General features: G+C 42.5%; 5 protein-coding genes across 5 annotated transcripts; 4 read left to right on the top strand and 1 right to left on the bottom strand.

Moving 5' to 3' along the window:
- Positions 1-865: 865 nt before the first annotated feature.
- L201_001436 (uncharacterized protein) lies at positions 866-2035 on the top strand (the record flags this gene model as incomplete). The annotated part of the gene is made up of 1 exon (XM_066217225.1): positions 866-2035. One exon carries the CDS (start codon positions 866-868, stop codon positions 2033-2035), a length of 1170 nt encoding a protein of 389 aa, XP_066073322.1.
- A 608-nt stretch (positions 2036-2643) lies between these two features.
- On the top strand, positions 2644-4117 carry L201_001435 (uncharacterized protein; the record flags this gene model as incomplete). The annotated part of the gene is made up of 3 exons (XM_066217224.1): positions 2644-2952; positions 3009-3437; positions 3488-4117. 3 exons carry the CDS (start codon positions 2644-2646, stop codon positions 4115-4117), a joined length of 1368 nt encoding a protein of 455 aa, XP_066073321.1.
- Positions 4118-5302: 1185 nt separating this feature from the next.
- Positions 5303-11048, top strand: L201_001434 (uncharacterized protein; the record flags this gene model as incomplete). The annotated part of the gene is made up of 20 exons (XM_066217223.1): positions 5303-5711; positions 5784-5937; positions 5992-6074; positions 6132-6234; positions 6295-6456; positions 6575-7105; positions 7170-7330; positions 7381-7463; positions 7520-7575; positions 7639-7757; positions 7810-8298; positions 8359-8663; positions 8723-9035; positions 9090-9727; positions 9787-9867; positions 9925-10075; positions 10131-10362; positions 10422-10727; positions 10799-10880; positions 10947-11048. The coding sequence occupies 20 exons, from the start codon at positions 5303-5305 to the stop codon at positions 11046-11048; spliced, it is 4560 nt and encodes a 1519-aa protein (XP_066073320.1).
- A 700-nt stretch (positions 11049-11748) lies between these two features.
- On the top strand, positions 11749-14223 carry L201_001433 (uncharacterized protein; the record flags this gene model as incomplete). The annotated part of the gene is made up of 9 exons (XM_066217222.1): positions 11749-12006; positions 12066-12290; positions 12352-12776; positions 12837-12916; positions 12965-13115; positions 13177-13417; positions 13500-13553; positions 13602-13707; positions 13754-14223. The coding sequence occupies 9 exons, from the start codon at positions 11749-11751 to the stop codon at positions 14221-14223; spliced, it is 2010 nt and encodes a 669-aa protein (XP_066073319.1).
- Positions 14224-14440: 217 nt separating this feature from the next.
- On the bottom strand, positions 14441-17106 carry L201_001432 (uncharacterized protein; the record flags this gene model as incomplete). Its single annotated transcript, XM_066217221.1, has 4 exons — positions 14441-14642; positions 14703-15976; positions 16033-16173; positions 16255-17106. 4 exons carry the CDS (start codon positions 17104-17106, stop codon positions 14441-14443), a joined length of 2469 nt encoding a protein of 822 aa, XP_066073318.1.
- Between the last annotated feature and the right edge of the window lie 4895 nt (positions 17107-22001).

The following is a 22001-nucleotide window of genomic DNA, read 5'->3' as shown; positions in this document are numbered from 1 at the left end:
GAGATACCAAAAAGTCAAGAGACGTTGAGTGCATCGCATCTGGCTATATATTACTCAGCCCACTTCTTTGCCTTTATCGTACGGGAGTTAAGGAGTCGTGATTGTACAAGCTTGTCATTGTGATCGTAAAATTCGAAGTTTATGAGACGCGAGTATTTAGGTTGTTTTTGCATGGCTATAATGTGCGCCAGCTGTACGCCAGTATTGACGGAGAACCTCTAGATCTCGTAGGAAGCAAATAGACGTGGTCATTACTCTTGAGAGATTCCTCCGATCGAGTACACCCGATTTCTCTACAGGGCTCGATCTCATTTGTATACTGTGCTGAATGTCGATATGTAATGTTAAAACCACCATGTAGAAAGTCAATCATCGGATCTCCGGCGAATACCGGTTACAATTAAGTGGTTACCTTTTACGATAACGTTTACAAAGATAACCCACAATCCCGGAGTTTTCGAATCTGACTATAGATTGATAAGCCAATTCCCTAATTGAAGTCCTTTTACAGTACACATTATAGCTTACTTGTCGCTCGCATCCTTATTAACGACCTCAAAGGTCATTCACGACCTGGGAAAGTCACATCCCATGTAGCAATCTAACTGAAGAATAACCAATAGAGGTAAATCCTGGATCTCCCGAAATCACGTCAACACGATGGCGACATATCTTGGTCGGATTTTGCCGAGTTGCTTACCAACGATGTGATTATCACATATTACGCTATCTAGACTTATCTCAAAGATATTTTATGGCTATAGTACAAACCTTTATATATAACAAGATACATGGAAAAGATTGCAAAGATGTTCTCGATACACCCAAAACCAAAACAACAGCAACCAAGAAAATATCTGTCAAAATGCCTACCGAATTCATCAGTGTAACCTTTGCCAACCAAAATACTGAACTTCATCCTCTACCAGGAGCACCAGTAGATCCTGAATTTCTTGTTAAATATGCTAGAGCTTTAGACGATAATGATTTCAACTATACCCTTATCCCATACGGTTCAGCAAGTTTCGATCCATTCACACTTGGTGCTACAGTAGCAGCTGTTACCAAAAAAATCAAAATTATTATCGCTCTTAGACCAAATACAATGTATCCAACAGTTGCTGCTAAACAATTAGCTACATTGGATCAACTTTCCAGTGGTAGAGTAGTAGTTCATTTCATCGCTGGTGGTGATGATACTGAACAAGCTAGAGAAGGTGATTTCCTAAGTAAAGATGAAAGATACGCGAGGCAAGAAGAATATATTAAGATTTTAAGACAAGCTTGGAAATCTTCTGATCCAATAAATTGGGAAGGAAAATATTATACTTTTAAAGATTTTAGAAATAACGTTAGACCTGTAAATGGTACTATACCTGTATCAGTTGGTGGATCATCACCTGAAGCTTATAGAATTGGTGGAGCATTAGCTGATATTTTCGGTTTATGGGGTGAACCATTAAAAGAAACCAAAGAACAAATTGATAGAATTTATGCTGCTGCTGATGCAGCTGGTAGAGCACCTAACGATAGACCAAAAATTTGGGTAACATCCAGACCAATCGTTGCTGAGACTGAAGAATTAGCTTGGAAAAAAGCTCATAATATTTTAGATTTATTAAAGAAAAATAGAGCTGGACCAGCTATATATCCAACATCAGATAAAGCTCCACAAAATGTCGGTTCACAAAGATTATTAGATATTGCTAAAAAAGGTGAAGTTCAAGATAGAGCTTTATGGTATCCTACTGTAACTGCAACAGGTGCAAGAGGTGCTTCAACTGCTCTTGTTGGTTCACCACAAACCGTCATCGATTCGATTTTAGATTACGTAGAATTAGGTTGTGAATTGATTTCAATTAGGGGTTATGATAATTATCATGATGCTTTAGATTACGGTAGATACATTATTCCAGGTGTTAGACAAGCATTAAAAGAAAAAGGTCTTAATGGAACAGAAACCAACGGTGAAACCAATGGTCACGACCTTAACGGTGATAGACCTGCTAAAAGAGCTAGAGCTTTGAGAGACTAAGTTTGGAAAATACGTTGTACATGTCTCATACTTTCTATACAGTAAATAAAAAATGCTAAGATGCATAATTTTGGGTAATCTTGATAAATCTGCCCCATTTCGGGATGATCAGTCTGACAAACACTGAGTCCATTTCGTAAAATTCAAAGGCATCCACGCCAAGCATTGAGGTGATAAGCATTTCACATCGTTTGCTTCACAATCCTCGCGTTGCTATGCTTATGATATCTGATACATGCAGCATCTGCAGAGTCCATACCACATCTGTCGATACAACCCACCAAACAAGGTAAACCGGCCGAATGTTTAAGAGATGATGCAATCGGTCAAAACCGAAGATGACGCGATTAATCGCCATAAAAAGATAAGTTTCACAAAGAAATGGCGACTTCTATACTGATATTATCATCTACGGGTAAATGATAATATCAATCTCAACCTCCGAGCTTACTAACCAGAACTATCAGAATATGCATGTTACTGGAAGGGCGAAGATTGACGAGAGGTCACGATGTCATAGATGAAAAAATAGCAACCATTGAAAAAGTTTGATGTTGAACATTTTGTACATTATTTTACCTTCTCGCAAACCACAAGAAGTACTCAAAATGACTACCGTTCAAGTCACTACAGTCAACGAAACTACACCAAGACGTGCTGTTCATCGAGCTCTACTAGCTCGTATACCTCCAAAAGGTCAAAGTGCTTGGCAACTTTCCCACTCTCATACTGTACCTACACTAAAACAACATCAAATCCTCATCAAAACGTCTTATGTGGCACTTAATCCTTTTGATTGGCAAGGTGTAGCTTTCAAGTATGGTGTAGGTGAAGAAGCGAAAGTCATGGGTAGAGATGGTGCTGGAGAAGTCATTAGTATAGGTAAAGATGTTAAAAATTTCAAAGTCGGCGATCGAGTGAGTTTCCCACCGAAGATCGAGCTGTTGAATAAGCTAATCTGATTTTGAATTAGGTATGGTTTTGTGCCAATTCTTCAGCATCACATACAGGTGCATTCCAGGAATACTCGGTACATTCAGCTTCCGAAGTTGGTCATACTCCAGAACACTTATCAGATCAAGAGGCAGCTACCCTCGGTACAGGTTTGATTACAGCTGGTGTAGCATTATTCAAGACTTTGAACTTGCCATTAGATTCGTTGTCGACCGTGAAACGGAGCGAGCGAAAAGAGAACGCTCCTTGGTTGTTGATTTGGGGAGGTGCTGGTATTACAGGTGTATACCTCATAGAGCTTGCTCGTTTACTTGGTTATCGGATAATCTGTTCGGCTTCACTAGTCAATCATGATTATATCAAATCTCTCGGAGCAGATGTGGTGTTGGATAGGTGGTCTGATCCAGTTGAATTAGTAGAAAAGATCAGGAAAGAAACTGCTGATAATGTAAGTGTTCTTACATTGTTCGTGAGCAATCTTACTGACTTTTTGATTAGGTTCGAATCGCTATCGACAATGTTGGAAGTACAACAGCCACGCTTTGTCAACAGGTACTTCAAGGTGCTTTCCTATGGCGAAAGAAGCACGCTATTCCTATTGAGAAAGAAGAGTATCAACGATCAGGACAGTTAGTTCCATTGGCTGGATCTCCTAAAGAATCAACTAATACAGATTCTTCCATAAGAGAAGTTGAATTTTTACGTATAAGTTTTTCAACCACATTTTATGGACATCCAGAATTTAGTCAAGCTTTATTAGATAAATTTGATCTACTTCTTTCTGAAAAGCTGTTGTCACCCGCTAGAATTCGATTAGTTGAAGGTGGATTATATGGAATCGAAAAAGGTTTGGAAGATTTAAGACATGGTCGTGCTTTAGGCGGATATAAATTGGTTGCTAGATTAGCTGATACCCCAGAGCAACCTGTTATCGGTACAAAAAGAGAAAGAGAAGCAGAAGTAGTGAATGAGACTAAGGAGGAAGACTTGATATTAAGACAAATGAGAAAAGAAGATGATCATGCTATAGAAAAACATCAACCTGCTAAGAAATTAAAGGAAGATACATCAATAAAGCATACTTCATATCATGTAAAGCCAGCTACACGTTCAGTAATTACAACATAGATAGATAATTAGACATAAAAAGGAAGATAGGAGGATGTGGTTTAGTGTTGTATCATATGATATCAAGTAACGCATGTATAAGCATTGATTGGATATGTCGAATCGAGCTGTAATATTGGTTCTGTGTGAACGATAGATACCAATGAGTTGTATAATCGTCCCAATGCCCATAGGTCAGGAATTGCTGCTGTGCTGCAGATTGCGATTAACATTAGCGACCATACACCATTCATTCTCTTATGATATCGAAAATATACAGTACAAGCTAAAGGGATCTAAAATTCGGTATCCGCATTCTTTGTTGTATGCAATATGTAGCCGACGGCGAGGTAAAGAACATACCTATGATCCTTTATAGTCTGTATATGTTACTCAGTTGATTGTTAGATATAGTTTGTTGTAACTACAGTATCTACATAATAAAGGATCGGAGGATAAAACAGTCCAGCTGAAGGGTAAAACTTGAGAGATGTGCTTGGCTTGTTTTAGATTGAAATACTACCCATGTACCCCGTCTCGAATCAGGGTTCATTGGCATGCACTAGTCTCGATCGCTCTTTTCTCTTTTACATCTCCGTGTTTTTGAACATTTGAGATCAAAATCAGTTTTGCAAAAAGAATGACCGAATCAATTCTAAAGTGATAAAAGACATCGTTTCATCCACACCAAAGGGCTTGTAGATGACAATGACAAGATAAGATGAAGGACGATACGGGACCCGCTGACGATAATGATATGCATCTAACGTTATATTTACGTTAGTTGTTTATGGTATGATATAACATATGATGATGGCAATTAATATTAAGATGGTGGGATGATACGATGATACGATGATTCCAGTGAAAGATAAAATGATTCCGTTACACTGTGGTATCAATGACCGTCGGTCCCACGGCCCCCGCTAAAAACCAAAAACACGGCCATCTCTGTTGTTATTAAGATTATTGTTTAGTGAAAAGAAAAAGACGGACATCTCTCTTTTAGATACATACATATAACAATATAATATATAATATATCGATCCCCGTATCGCCAAGTTTATCTTTATCTTTCTCTTCTTTCTTTGGTCAGTTTTTGTTAGTATTCTCATATATACAGCACTTTCATTCATCACAAACTCATGGTCAACAATATTATAATATCATTTTCACTCGTACACTTATAAATATCACAAATTCACCATGTCGATCGGTATAGGTGATTACAACTTTGTCGACAGGACAAAAGAAGAACCTGAACTGGCTCGTACGGAATCAAGAAGACTTACTCATTTCAACAGCAATAATCAACATCAATATGATAATGGTAACAACGAAGAGGAACATGATCATCCATCTGTGACACCTGAACAGCGTCATAAACAAGTCACTGGTTTAGCTAGACAACTGTCAAGACAATCTGTCAATACCAATGGTAATAATGATATATTCAATTATACACCAGATAGTGATCTCGATCCTTTTTCAGATAACTTTGATGCTAGAAAATGGGTAAAACAAATGGCTAAAGCTAGTTTAGATTCATCACCAAGAAGAACCGCTGGTATTTCATATAGTGGTTTAAGTGTACATGGTTTTGGTTCCGATGCAGGTATGTCGATCATATTTCTTCGCTCTTTTCAAACTTTTTTGAGCTTTTTACTTATGTATTTCTCCCCCATAGATTACCAAAAGACAGTCAGCAACATTCCATTATCACTCGTCAGTTCTGCTAGAGATCTCGTTAGTAATAGAAAACGAAAAGTACATATTCTCAACGATATGGATGGTGTGTTAGAAAGTGGAGAGATGTTGGTCGTGCTTGGTCCTCCCGGAAGGTAAGTTCTTTCGGTAGATATTATCCTTGAATGTGAAGCTGACTTGCGGTTCAGTGGTTGTACTACCTTACTCAAGACCATTGCAGGTGAACATAACGGTATCTTCTTGAACGAAGATGCCGAGATCAACTATCGAGGTATGTTTCCTAATTGATCCAAGTATTCATCAGGTATATTGCTGACGTTCGGTCTAGGTCTTACACCAAAGGAAATGCATGGTCGATTCCGAGGAGAAGCTATTTATACCGCCGAAGTCGATGTTCACTTTCCAGGTATGACTGTCGGTGAAACCCTTCAGTACGTTAAATTGTCATTGGCTTCGGTATACAGTGATTTGTGCTGATGATGCTCTTACAGATTCGCCGCCGAAGCCAGAGCGCCTAGAAACCCTCCTGGGGGATTAAGCAGAATTGAATTTGCTACTCATTTCAGAGACGTCATCATGTCTGTTTTCGGTATTTCTCATACTGTGAATACCAAAGTTGGAAACGATTTCATCAGAGGTGTATCTGGTGGAGAGTGAGTTTGATTTCTGCTGCAGTGTTCCAATACCTAAAATAGTCGCATCGATTTGCGCCTTCACGTCATCGTCCCTCATTACATCACACTGACAGCTTAATACTCTCTTCATCTATAGACGTAAACGTGTATCGATCTCAGAAGCTGCTTTGGCTGGTGCTCCTTTACAATGTTGGGATAACTCTACTAGAGGTCTTGATTCCGCCAACGCTATCGAATTCTGCAAAACCCTTCGCATGCAATCTGAATACTTGGGTACAACAGCTGTGGTCGCCATCTACCAATCTCCACAATCCGCCTACGATCTCTTCGACAAAGTATCAGTTTTATACGAAGGTGAACAAATTTACTTTGGTCGAGCTGATCAAGCTAAAGATTTCTTTCTGAGAATGGGATTCCATTGTCCAGAACAACAAACTACACCCGATTTCTTGACCAGTTTGACCAGTCCTTCAGAACGTCAAGCTCAAACAGGTTTCGAGAACAGTGTACCTAAATCACCAAAAGAATTTGTTCAAAGATGGAAACAAAGTGAAGAATATCAAGCATTAAAAGCGGAAATCGCTTCTTTCAATCAAAGACATCCAACAGGAGGTGAAAGATACGATGAATTCTTAGCATCTAGACGTGCACAACAATCTAAAAGAACGTAAGTCATATTCATATTTGGCGCTTGGACGTTCTCTATACTTGAGCTGATAGAGTTACTATAGTCGTGCTTCCTCACCTTACACCTTGTCCTATGGTCAACAAGTCAAGCTCTGTGTAGCTAGAGGTTTCTGGCGTTTAAAGGCGGATCCTAGTTTGACTTTAACACAACTCTTCGGTAACTTTGTTATGGGTTTGATTATCAGTTCCGTTTTCTACAATCTTCGTAAGTAGTGGTAATTCAGCTGTTGAACCTGGCTGACTTTGTTTTTGTAGAGGATACCACGGACAGTTTCTATGCTCGAGGTTCCTTGTTATTCTTCGCTGTCTTGTTAAACGCTTTTGGTGCCGCTTTGGAAGTAGGTAATCTTTCCATACTGCCCAATTGCGTTTTTACTGACCATTCTCCTTTCAGATTCTCACTTTGTACGCTCAACGACCCATTGTTGAGAAACATGCTCGTTACGCTTTGCAAGTGGATTTCTTGGGTAAAAATCTCTGTCACTCAAGCTGATCATCATCAATAATCAATAGCTACCATCCTTCTGCCGAAGCCTTTGCATCAATGCTTGTTGACATGCCATACAAAGTTCTTAACGCTATTCTCTTCAATCTTGTCTTATATTTCATGACCAACCTCCGGAGGGATCCAGGTAAGTTCACTATCTGTGATGTGGTAACAAAGCTAAACCTGTTTGATCTTAGGTTCATTCTTCTTCTATCTCCTGATCAACTTCTTCTCGACACTTACCATGTCGATGATTTTCCGAACTATTGGATCCGTCTCCCGTCAATTTGTCGCTGCCATGACACCCGCCTCTGTCATCATGATTGGTCTTGTCGTTTACACCGGTTTTGCTATCCCTGTCACCTATATGAGAGGTTGGTCTCGATGGATCAACTATATCGACCCAATTGCTTACGCCTTCGAATCACTTATGATTAACGAATTCCACGACAGAAATTTCGAATGTTCAACTTTTGTTCCCTCACCACAATTCCCTGCTTACGCCAACGTGGGCGCCGATAATAGAATCTGTATGACTGTTGGTGCACAAGCTGGATCAAGTATTGTTAATGGTGATACCTATCTCGCTCTTTCATACGAATACTACCATTCTCACAAATGGAGAAATTTCGGTATCTTGCTATTGTTCATGTTCTTCTTCTTTGCTACTTATATTGGTGCTACCGGTGAGTGATCGGATTTTCATCGTCGATTCGATCATTGCTGACTTTCAATCCTGGATATAGAGGTCATTACCGAGAAACAATCCAAGGGAGAAATTTTGGTCTATCCCAAAGGTCAAATTCCTGAAGCTCTTCGATCATCAAAAAGCAGTGATGCTGAATCAGAAGGTTCTGATGGTTCAAGTAAAGTCAAACCTTCCGATGTCAAGCATTCAACTGGTGCTGCTGATACAACAATCATTCAAAGGCAAACAAGTATCTTCTCTTGGAGAGATGTCGTATATGATATCAAGATTAAGAAGGAGACTAGACGTATTCTGGATCATGTAGATGGCTGGGTTAAACCTGGTACCCTTACTGCTTTAATGGTAAGTCATTGCATACACTAGATAATCATATTTGGATATACGCTAATAATACCTCATAGGGTGTATCTGGTGCTGGTAAAACCACACTTTTGGATGTATTAGCTACTCGAGTTACTATGGGTGTTGTCACTGGTGAAATGCTTGTTGACGGTCATCAACGAGATGTGTCATTCCAGAGAAAGACCGGTTATGTCCAACAGCAAGATCTCCACCTTCAAACTAGTACCGTCCGAGAAGCTTTAAGATTCAGTGCAATGCTTAGACAGCCCAAACATGTCACAAAGAAAGAGAAATACGAATATGTTGAAGAGGTACTCAAGCTTTTAGAAATGGATGGTTACGCAAATGCTGTTGTTGGTGTACCAGGTGAAGGTGAGTCCAGCCATTACATCGTTGAGATTGTTATTCTTGCTGACAGTAATGCAGGTTTAAATGTCGAACAACGAAAACGATTAACTATCGGCGTTGAACTTGTTGCTAAACCTGAACTTCTTCTTTTCCTTGATGAACCTACATCTGGTCTTGATTCTCAAACTTCATGGAACATTCTTCAACTTCTTAGAAAACTCACTGAAAATGGTCAAGCTATCTTATGTACAATCCATCAACCTTCAGCTATTTTATTCGAAAATTTCGACCGACTCTTGTTCTTAGCTAAAGGTGGTAAAACAGTTTACTTTGGTGAAGTTGGAAAAGGTTCACATATTCTTATTGACTACTTTGTCAAAAATGGCGCTCCAGAATGTCCACCTGGTGAGAATCCTGCTGAATGGATGTTAGCTGCCATTGGTGCTGCTCCAGGAAGTCATACAAACGTAGATTGGCATCAAGCATGGTTAGATAGTCCAGAACGTATCGAAGTCAGAGCTGAACTGGATAGAATGAAGGCTGAAAGACCTCCAGCAAGAGATCAATCAAACAATTCAAAAGCAGATAAATCCGCTTATGCTGAATTCGCTGCTTCATTCGGTACTCAATTCTTCGTTGTATTGAAACGAGTTTTCGAACAATACTGGAGAACTCCTTCATATATCTATTCTAAATTATTCTTGGCTGTATCTTCTGTAAGTCCGGTCACTACTTTCTTCGTTGTCGGATAGCTTTGTTGACAATTCTTTTCTAGGCTCTGTTCATTGGTTTCTCGTTCTTCAAGGCTGATACTTCGCAACAAGGTCTTCAATCTCAATTGTTCTCTGCATTCATGGTGAGTATGAGGAATTATAACGATTCATAGTTCCGTCACTGACGTTGATATCACCAGTCATTCCTTATTTTCGGTCAACTTGTACAACAAATCATGCCCAACTTTGTCGTGCAACGAAGTTTGTACGAATCAAGAGAAAGACCTTCGAAAACCTACAGTTGGAAGGTGTTCATCTTGAGTAACATCGTTGTTGAGATCCCATGGTCTGGTAAGTCTTCGTAATGATATACCGTTAGCTTCATTACTGATTTACATTCATCTAGTTCTCGTTGGTACGCTCTTCTACTTCTGTTGGTATTACCCAATAGGTTACTACCGAAATGCAATCCCCACCAATACTGTTCATGTCCGAGGTGCTCTCATGTGGTTATACATGCAAGTCTTCTTCTTGTTCACCTCTACATTTGCTACCGCAATTGTAGCTGGTATGGATTTGGCCGAAGCAGCTGGTAATATCGCTCAACTGATGTTCTCATTATGTTTGATCTTCAATGGGTAAGCGTTCACTCTGCTTGTTACTCTCCTGATCGTTGACGCTAATTCAATGTGCACAGTGTATTGGTCGTCTACAACTCTCTTCCCGGTTTCTGGAAGTTCATGTACCGAGTATCTCCATTCACTTACTTGGTCGAAGGTCTTCTCGCTGTCGCTGTGGCGAATACCAACGTTGTCTGTTCCGATGTCGAATACCTTACTTTCAACCCACCATCTGGAGAAACCTGTCAAACCTACATGGCCGATTACATTGGCCTTGCCGGAGGATATCTTTTGGATAACAGCGCTACATCTGATTGTAAATTCTGTTCAATTGATAAAACAAATACTTTCTTAAATAGTTTCAACATCCAATACTCGCACAGGTACGTCCCTTTATCTCCTACATCCCTTCCAATAAGAAAACGAAAAGCTAATTGATGGTTGTTCTTTCCAGATGGAGAAACTTTGGATTGATGTGGGTATATATCATCTTTAACGTTTTCGCTGCTATCGGTTTCTACTGGCTTGTCAGAGTTGTAAGTCATTCAGCAAATTGTATTGACAATGATGCTTTGACGCTGATATCAAATTCTCGTCTTTAGCCTAAACAAGCTGGTAAAGAAAAACCTACCCCAGAGAACGATGGTATGAAGACCATTTCTCGTGAAAAATCTCATGGATCAGGAAAAAAGCCAGCTCAATAGATGTGTATATATTATAATTAAAGCTGTCATGATAGAAATGCATCCATATGGACTATAGAATATGACCAGTGACTGTCTCGAATAACTTGATAGCGTTATCTTTGATGCACCAAAATAATCAGAAAAAGGTGTGATCAACATGTTAAATCGGAAAGTATGAATTCCAACTGGGTTGAGTCGAATCAGCTTTGCCTTAAAATATAACTCCAGACTGCAAAGATTGGTGATATGGGGAGTTTACAAGGATCTAAAAGGTATTGAATATGCGGTTGTGGCTCAAGCAGCAATGAATACGGGTTATACTTGCATGATTGACGAAAGACTGCCAGATAACTTTTCTGTCAGCGATATTGACATAGTAACGGCACAACTTGATAGGTTTTTCGGCATATTATGACTGCGGGGATAAAGTTAAATAGACCGGGAAGAAGACCGTTAAGACTATTAGCATCCTATATGACGATCTGGTTTATTTGTTTATTTTAGAAACCAACCTTTGCACGATCTGCATGACGCGCTTTCATTTTCACGATGATCATCACTTCAGTTTTATGGTCTTGTTCCTTAACTTCTGCATATTACAAAATCCACTCCAGCAACACTTATATAGCACAACCTGCATATAGTTATTTTACTGTGATTCTTCAATGTAATATGTAGCTTTACCATTCAACTCATCCAATAACCGTTTTCGATACAAATGACTTACGAATATGGCGTGAGTGCGACAGCTCCTGGACCACCAGTCTTGACTACGACAAAACCAATTCTACCTGTTCGGCCAATCCGTCAATTACCACCATGTGAGCCTCAAACATCAGCTATAAGACTGCAAGAACAAGCAGAAGTATTGAGAAAAGCACAAGAAGAGGAAATACAACGGGAGATTGAAGCTAAGCGCATTGTAAAGGGACTCGACAATGACGATCTGAATGCTTTATTGCGCATGTTTGACAAGGTGAGTGACTACATGAACGGGATCCGATGAATTCGTCTGACAACACTTCAACAAAAAAGCATGTACAGAATGTACATATCTGTCCACCGCTGAAACAACATGAGATTGCACCAGGACTAGATCTACAGGCATCTCCAGAGGAAGAGTTCACTGTAGATAAGATGAGGAGTAATCTTGAGCGTTTCTACGCCACAGTTGTTGTCGGATTCCTACGTTGTGTCAAGGAGATCGGAAGGATACGTAGGTGGGAAGAGGGTGGAACACGGACGGCTGCTGCCTTGTTAGTGAGTGAAACCATGGAAAGAGCCTTCGGTTTACTGATGTAGCTGATGCCTCCATGTCAAGGTGTATTCTATAGCTTGGTACTCGAACCTAATCATTTCCTCTCTCCTACTCTTTCTCGGCTCCCTGATATTGTCACCTGCAACTCGTCGTTTCTGTTTTGATCCTCCAGAGCACTATCGCCTTAGGAACGAATCCTCAACACAGAGTCTCGCCGACTCAGAAGATAAAGCAAGTAATTGGGCTGGAGGTATGCTTGATATGATTACGTCTATGGTCACTCCAGGAGGAGAAGCAAAGGCTGGACATGCTGTTGAGCAGACAGTAACAGAAGAAGTGAACGGAATGGTGGTCAATAATATGCAGAAAAAGGAAGCCAATCATAATTTAGAAGGTAAAAGCGATAAGGAAAAAGCTATCCATCTCTATGCTAGACCAACAATGCGGATTATCGGCGGTATAGCAGACAAATGGGAAAGAGTCGCCAAGTGAGCTGTCAGCTCATCCATTTGGTTTTTCAGAGTACCTTCTCATTGACGGATTTGCAGCTCCTTGAATCCGACACCTCCTTTTGCTCTTGATCCACACAGGACCAGAGTTTTTATGTGGTTAATTGTGCCTTTGCTTAGTTAGTACAGCATAATATATAAGCAGCTTAGCTGATCTTTCGTCACAGTGGTTTCCACCTTTGTTTCCGAAAGAATGGTTTCTCGTGCATGCGGTCTGCTTTTTGGATTTATCATGTTCGGCAAGCCTCTTATAGATAGAACTATCGAGGAATTGGATCGACGGTATCCTCATTGGCTTGAAAGACTTATCGTTGAGCAGTAAGTGCGATACCCAATCACTAATCACACCTTAACTGATTGTCCACACTTTGCTACATAGCAATATACTTGCAGAAGTACCTACCAACATGCAGCTCATGTTGAGACTGCTACGAGATGCTGAACACAGACGCCAACCCCTTCCACCTCCTCAGCGCAAAGATCAGGCGGACGATGGGGATGAGACAGATTCCATTTCGAGAGCTTCAACCGAAAACGATTCAGATACTGGTACTAAAGGTAAGATGAAGAATTTCATGACGAAAACAGAGACGAAGATGAATAAAGGATTGAGGTCAAAGGTGCGCCGAGGTTGGGATAAGGCTGGGTGGCTGAAGGAAGAGGTGAGTTGGAGGTTCGAATACTGCTTGCTGATCTCTGTAGGGCTTCGCTTGGATTGCTGGGCATAAAACACCTAATTATGAGAATATAGCAAAGGTATGTTTAACAATTGATAGTTAATCATCCGCTGATATCAACGCCCAGTCAACATTCGACAAGCTACACATCTCACATGATAACAAACCAGCTCGCGCCATACTTCAGCGTTTACCAAGTGGATCCAAGGAAGACGCTCCGGATACTCCATCTCGTAAGTGCCGTCTTCATTTTCACAGCATTGCTGACTGACATTAAAGGCTATTACGTCCACCATGTCAAACACGGTCCAGGGCATATCATAATTCATCCTCCCACAGTACCTTCATCTCCATCTATCGGCTTCACGCCAGCACGTATCACTTTCACTACTATTCGACGTATACCCGCTTCCCAAAATCTCAGTACTGATCCAGACTCGGAACCAAAGAAAGGAGATTTGACCATCTCAATCAATGATGTCGTTTCTCTGAAGAAAAAAGGGATGAGCTGGCCACGTCGAGCTATTACATCTTGGGCTTTAGACACTGAAGGTGCAGGAGGAACTGGTTTGGAAATCAAAGTTGCACGTAGAGGTAAACAGCCAATAGTCGATGACGGTACCGCGAGTACCGGTCTGTCACTTCTGAATGGATGGGAAGAAACGATAGAGCTAAAGTCTATAGTACGGAGAGATGAACTGTTTAGTCGGCTATTAAGTATCGGTGAGCAAAGATGGGAACTGTTGTGACAACATATGATATTTTGCTGTAAATACAGGACCAAACTCTGCAACGGATTGGTCGCCCTATTATGCGAGCATGTATATTTGGCTACTGAGCCCTCCACCTGGCAATCCGAAATCAGCTTGCTCTGTATAATACGATCACATTCACCCTTCAGCTGACATAACAGCAGTCGGTGTACGTATTGCATTGCCAAGAACTATCGAAATTCCTTTCTAGCTTCTAATCCCGAATACTAAACTTCTCCTTGACCAGTTGCATTTCGTTGTTGGTTTCCTGTACACTGGCACCAGACTTGGCGTTGGAGAGATCGTAAAGGCGTGCAATCGAATTTGGATCCTCTCGATCCAAGTCGATACAATGGTGATTGTTATAAGTGATATGTTCAGCATGTAGGATAGAGAAGGCAGTCACTATGGAACCTCTGTTGTTCGAACCAGTTTAGCTCCCGATGGTTGGTCAGAAAAGATGACACGCAACTTACTTCTGTGAGTCAGTCAGATCAGAGGCGGATTCCCCCCTAGAGTTCTTGCGGATTTGGATTGTTCTGATGTCCTTGATGATCAAAGCCAGAAAACGGGTGTCACCTCGTTCTCCCTCGTACAGCCCATAGTAGACAGGGAAATGCTGCGAATTGGGGGCTAGTCGATTGATCCGAGAGTGGATTTCACCTCGGGCTTCTAGGGCCTGCCATTTATCTTCCATAGCATTTTTCAAGGCCCATTGAACCACTATATTGACTTTATTATTTGTCTCTTGGTGTTTCAACTGTCCAGTCGTGATTTTCCTATATCCCCCAAAGCTATTCGTACCCCATTCTTCCTTGACGAACCGATATGGCACATATGTAGAAGAGAACAAGCCTTGACGTCGTGTGAGAGTTATAGTTGGCGTCTTTCCGTAGAAAAAGGGGAAAGGGATTTGGGTTACCCAAGACGCTAGAGCAGCACCGTGATGGGAAAAGGCCGTGATTACTGAATCATCAGCAGCCTGATCAATTTGTATATCCGAGCCAGCTTGCTCCGGTGGGATCTCAGGCAGCCGGGGTGTATCGATGTCCATACTATCGCCATCATGATCTGAGCCAGCTGAAGGGCCGGTCATTTCATCGGTGTCTGTCGTGGATGCAACCTCTTCATGTCGAGACTGAGGATCGATCATTGCATTGTTCCGAGAGTTTGCTGCTTCATCATCGAAGCCATATACCAGATTGGTCTCGTTAAAATCTTTTGTTTCCTTGATACCATTTCCATCGAAGCGCCCCATAGATTTGTTGAAGTCGTTCACTTGGTGATTGTCATCGAGCGAGTTCTGGTCTGTCAATGAAGTACCTGTGCTTGAGTAGTCAACGTCCATGTCTGCAGACCGGTCTACATCAGGCATCGGAATACTGGTGCTAGTGACTTTTCTAGCCGTTTTCACTGTACGTGAGGAAGTATGACCATCCGATATCGCAGCACCTAATTCTGTTTCGCTCTCTTCCTCGTCGGACAGCGTTACATTTCCGCCTAACGACGCGATTTCAGCAGCAACAAGTTCCTTCTGTTCTTTTAATTCTTCAGCAGATAGTATGGGCTCGCGTTTGCGACTTTGCGCAGAAACGTTGCGATGTAGCTGTGCTGATGGGTTGTCCTGAGCAGAATTCGGAGTGAATCGAAATACCAAAGGAATAGGTTCATTTCCCAGGCATCGAGCTTCCGCATTTGAAACGTTGACTTCTGGAAGCGCAAGTGCAACGAGAGTAGAAGCGAGATTTAGCTAACCAACAGTATCAGCTCCCACCACAGGATTCGTGTGAATCCGAATATACTTACCTCATCTGTCTCAATACTGTTATTCGGAATTGGACGAGTCATGATTACACTTGCGGGACCGGCATGATACCAGATTGTAAATGCGCTGTGACCTTGATGAACGAGCCATCGAGTTTTATTGGCGTAGAACTGATCGATTATCTGCAGGATCTGAAGTGGTCAATTTGTCATAGTCATAACCTTTCGCCAATGATCCCAATTAAGGCATTATTTGTTACGCACCTGAATATGCATATCCGTTTCACAAGGTAGCAATTTTTTGTTAGAAGTAAAGCGATCCTCTTCTGATTCCTTGCATATATTGTATCCTTCCTCGCCATATTGCGCTAATCTGCCCTGTCTAGTATACGATAACTTGGGTTTATTTTCACCACTGGCCAAGATAGTTACTCCTTTCTTCGATGATGATTTGTTGTCGATCGTAGCAAGTGAAAAATCACCTGTACCACTTCCTCTGTCAGGTGCCAAACGGTATTCGACGTCTCTTGGACTCCTTGGACTATCGAAAGCGATGTTTTGAAAGTTAGATTCGTGATGCAGAAAGTCATTGATAAGAGATCCAAGATGGACATATGATATTGCTGTACTTGCGAATTCGTCATATCCTCCAAGATTGTCCATGTCAAGCTTGGCGGTCTCCTTTGCGTTTTGCCATTTCAGCCAGAATTTCAAATCCACCGCATCCTCACTTAGGTAATGGCTTAACCTTTCATCTAATAGCTTAACTATTCCGTCGTGATTAAGTTTAAACGAGTATTTCCTGTCTTCGATATTTGTAGTTTCTTTGAAGAGGACTTGATATAAGGCGAAGGAATCGGATGTTGGTTTGCGTGTAGAGAATTTTAGTGACGGCAACAAAGTAGATCTTCTCTGAATGTTTTGAGATGATTGACCGTACACTGAGGGTAAAATATACTGCTTCAGAAGATTACGAGGTGTAGCTTGCTTTTGCAAGTTAATCAGGTTGGATAATTTCGCTGCCGAACCCGAGTTATGATGTATTACTGATCTTAACAGGTCAATTAAAGTTTCGTCGGGCTGTGTAAAAGTGGTATTGGTATGATGGTCCAGCATGACCAAAGAATGGTATGCTTTTATTCTAAGCTGTTGAATAGAACTACAAGGCGAATCAAACAAGCTGCCGATGTATGGCAAATAGCAATACATATTACAACAAGTGATGATATCGATTGAGAGTCAATTGAATTTGATCGCTCACAAGGGTTAATGTTAATTCTCCTATCTATCCCCATCTAGTTCCGCGGAATTGCAATTAACGGCAATATCTAACGGTGGCATATATCCCTGAATTAGAAATACTGACAACGACAACAATCTCCGGTGTTTAAGCAATGACTGTCGTAGCACAAATTTGGTTGATCTCCACCGGAGTTGCTACTGAGTTTTGGTAGATAGGGTAACTACCAGGCGACTCTATCCTTGCTGGATCTCTGTTAAAGCTGAATTACTGATTTTACTGGACTTATACTGGGTGTGTACTGATATTCATAGGAGATTCTATCGTATGAACTATGGACTATAACTCTATAAACTTTGTATAGGAATTATCTACTTTAAGCTTATATGAAATCACTATAAAGATAACGCAGATCACTATGAAAGTACTTAACAATCTTTCTATCGGCTTTATCCGGGATTTTACATAACTCATCTTATCGCAATCTCCACATGGTTTTGACCATCATGGGTTAGGGGGTTAGGGGGTTAGGGGGTTACATGCCGGTCCTGGGGGGGGGGGGGGTCGGTCAGGTCAATTTTTTTTGCATCTGTTTTCCATTGAATAACGGTAGCCAGAGCTGTTCTGAACCTCTGAGTATGATTCATGAATCCATAGACGACTTGTGAAAAAAGTTAGAATTTTTTTTCACTTGGCCCGGCTGACCCCCAAACCCAAGTGAGGCGGTGATGGTGAAAATCTCAAGTCATCCGGTCCACAATGCACTTATGCATTTCAGACAAACACTACGTGGTAGAGGGAGGTTCAGTTAGCCAGGATAAAATAGTGTGAATGCATGGAGCGTGATGTGTGTTGAGATATAAAATATTTTCAGACGACTTGCCATTCTGACCCCTTAGGAAATTTGACCCGCCACAGTACCAAAATGGGCGATGGTGACAGCCATGCACGATTTTTTTCATTTCTGTTTGACATTACCAGTAGGGAATCAACTGATTAGCCAGGATAAAATAGTGTGAATGCATGGAGCGTGATGTGTGATGAATGGAAAAATATTTTCAGACGACTCACCATTCTGACCCCTAATAACCCCTGTTGACGCCTAAGCCGGACCGTAACCAAAATTTCAGATGCCTTGGGTAGTTTTCCAGCTATGTATGTCAACTAAAGCCTAGATAATAGAGAAGGTCCCAAATAGTCAGAATAAGAATAGTAAAACACAGTTGGGACAGCATGCGACTTGTGAGAAAATATTTTTGCTCACTCCGTGGTCTGACCTACTAAACCGGGATCAAATTTATGGAACCCAAAATGAGTGACGGTGACGGCCATGTATGATCTTTTTCATTTCTGTTTGACATTACCAGTAGAAAATGGACTGATTAGCCAGGATAAAATAGTGTGAATTCATAGAGCATGATGTGTGTTGAATGGAAAAATGAATTCAGACGACTCACCACATTGACCCCTAATGACCCCTAATGACCCCTAATGACCCCTAGTGACCCCTAAATTGACCCCTAAAAGTGCCCCCTAAAACCGCCCCTCGCGCCGTCAGCCGGTTGGGGTCGTACTCATTCAAGTTTGAACCTCTCCAACTATACCCAGCTGAGACAGCTCTAATAACTCAGCCCCGACCAGTTCAGCTATCCAATGCAATATTGCCGCTCTGGTGAGTTTGTGATTGCAGTCTGGTGCGGCACATCTGATCCTGAACGGTGACGGATTGTTCCTCTGGTAGCGGTGACATTGTTCATCTGGATTTTTTTTGCAAGGCAGCCGGTTGTCCAAGGAGGACCGAGCCATATTGAAGACATCACTGATTTGCTCATCCGTTTGATATTTGGCCAAAAGGGTGTTGAGGGTTGTATCAGGTATGACTTTTCCCGTATTCCACCAAGCACTGGCATTGAGAGATTTGGTCGGACGTCTGAAACCGGGATTCCAACCTAGACTGTTGAAGATGTCGGTCAACACCTGTATATGCTCTTTTGTAGACTTTTCATCGTTACTTCCATAGTAGAAGATTTGCCTGAGATGAGCTTGCCGGTAAACCCAATTGGCATCATCCAAGAATGCTTGTCGGGTGACCAGCTTAGCATGCAGTTGATGCCGGAAGTGTGGACCATCGCCCTGGTGCAGCCAGTAGGAAGGGTTGAGGAAACCTGTGTCTTTGACCAGCCGAGTCGCCTCCTTCAGGCTGGGTGCTTTGACCGTGACTTCTATTCTGAAACCACCCAGTCCGACATCATCTTTGCCCGTCAGATTGTGAATCATCCTCATAGCCGAGTTCAGCTGAGACCTAATGCCCCGTAGGGTTTTGGGAATACCGCCTTGCAGGTGACTGTTGAACGATTTGATGACATGGATGATCCTCGGGTAGATTTTCACCGAGAAGTTCCGGCGGTGATGAGTAGCTTTGAGATTGACCGTACCAAAATCCAAAGAGCCGGGAACCATCATAGGATAGTGCTTGATGCCATGATGTTTGCCGGTAGCTGAAGCAAACAGCCAGATATAAGGTGAGCCGAAGCTTGTACCGATATCCCATTCATTGTGTTCAGCCCACTTGTGATCGGTCTGAGCTGGTTCAGTCTGGAGGAACCGGTCTACCATCGGCATCTTCTGACCATAGGACTTGAGCCGGATGGTGTCACAGCCAGCAGTGAGGAGACAATGGATGAACACTCGGGTGGGAAGGTGGACGTTACCCAGACTGGCTTGATGTTCCAGAGCACCTGGTTGAGCGGCTTGATACTTGTTGAGTTCTTCAAAGAAAGCATCCTTGTACTGCAATCCTACCCAGAGTTGATGGGTGGCTTCAGCAAGGAGAAGGTATCGGTCAAATGCCGGACCTCTGTGATAGGTGGTGTGAAGTTTCCGTACGGGCGCTCTGCTGATGAGTTGAACATCGGCCAAACTGGATTCAAATCTGTTGAGGTACTCTTCCGGTGACAGCACTAATTCCCATCTGTCCACATCCATCGGTTTCACATCCAAGTCTTCCGCCGGGTGATCGCCTTGTTCTATGTGATCGCTCAACATCCTAAACCCACCCATGAACGGCTGATCTCTGACATCTGTTTCTGGTTCTGCTGGAGCCGCGGGAGGAGACCAGCCTTGATTGCCAAGTAGAGGGCTGTGTGATGTGGGTGGTGATGCGGATGGTGAGACAGGAAGTGGATGGATGGGTGGGACGGGTGATGGAGTGTCGAGCTGTGTAGGTCCATGTTCATTCAAACGTCCACCATCACTTGAGCTTTCTTCTGGCCCTTCGGTATACTCTGAACCACTTGACTCGTCCGTCACTTCTAATTCATCTTCCCCATGACTGATCGCTTCCATCACTCCCTCACCTTCACCTTCTACCAGACCCTCTTCCACTTTACAGTCTTCTCCCGTGCTTTCCAACTCATCAACCTGATTCACTCTGTCCCATTCTATCTGCTCTTCCTCCTCCTCCTCCTCCTCTTCTTCTTGCTCGGTCATCAATTCATCCGAATCGGCATCATCAAGGTGGTAGGCATCGGGTTGATGGAGAGACCGGCTTGCTGATGGTGAACCTATCCTCAGCTTTGTGACTCCCAGAGCGTTTGATAACACAGAATCAATGGAATGACCGAACCGTTGTGGTCTGCGGGGTGTACTGGCGAAACTGCTGAGGGGTGACGATGATAGTGACCTAGGATGTGGGGAAGATGGAGCTGAACTGAGTGGAGAAGAGCTGATGACTGAGCGTCGGAGGAGTGATGCTATAGAGGGTGCGGGTGACAGGGATGAGGATAATGAATGTCTTACCCTCGGTGTGGATAAGTGGTCGGGACATTGGTATCTGAGTCTATGTTTGGTGAGACCGGATTCATTCAACACGACCCGTCCACAAGCGCATATCACCAGAACGGTATCCTTGATATCGGTTCTCCTGAAGTGGTGGTCTTTGTGTTTCTTCTTGACGTGGTCCAGCAAGTCGACATAATGCTGGCTGCACAGGTTGCATCCACCTGACCTACGGCTGTCTGTGAGTTGTCTGGGCATATCACTTGCTGTTTGTGTGAGTTTGGGGGATACGGAAGAGGACAAGTAGATGTAGATGAGATGACTCGTGAGTTGGAGCTGCACCCCAGGGTGTATTTCCAGTAGCAGTAATAAGCTACACCCGTCTGACGCGTCATTCCACCAAGTCGCGTCAAGACAGTACATCTCATACTTGTATTCCCATACAAGCTATAACCTAACTGTCCGATCCGACCCCTAGATTGACCCCTAAATTGACCCCTAAATTGACCCCTAAAGATGATGATCTGGATATCTTTTCCTATGAACCAACAGACCTCTCTCATTCACGGCAACCTTACCACAACTGCAGACGACCAGACCTGTTCCCTCCATTTCCTCGGCAGTGAAGCGTTCATCACCATGTTTCTTCTTGATATGGTCCATCAGATCCTTATAGGAGAATTCACACCGAGGACATGTCCCGGCTCCTGATCTTTGTCTCTTTGTTCTCTGCGTCTCTGTGGATGTTGACGGCCCAGGTGAATTGGTCCTGATCGAGTGAGATCAGTGATCAATCAGGGGCCATGAGGGGTCATGAGGGGTTATGAGGGGTCAGAGGTGTATGCAGGACTGACTCACGGGTTAGGGGGGTTAGGGGGTTAGGGGGTTAGGGGGTTATGGGGGTTAGGGGTTAGGGGTTTAGGGGGTTAGGGGTTAGGGGGTTAGGGGTTAGGGGTTAGGGGTTAGGGGGTTAGGGGTTAGGGGTTAGGGGGTT

Source organism: Kwoniella dendrophila, chromosome 2 (assembly GCF_036810415.1).
Source record: "Kwoniella dendrophila CBS 6074 chromosome 2, complete sequence".
Lineage (NCBI taxonomy): Eukaryota > Fungi > Basidiomycota > Tremellomycetes > Tremellales > Cryptococcaceae > Kwoniella > Kwoniella dendrophila.
Note: the sequence above shows the minus strand (reverse complement) of the source record. Positions and strands in the feature narration are given on the sequence as shown.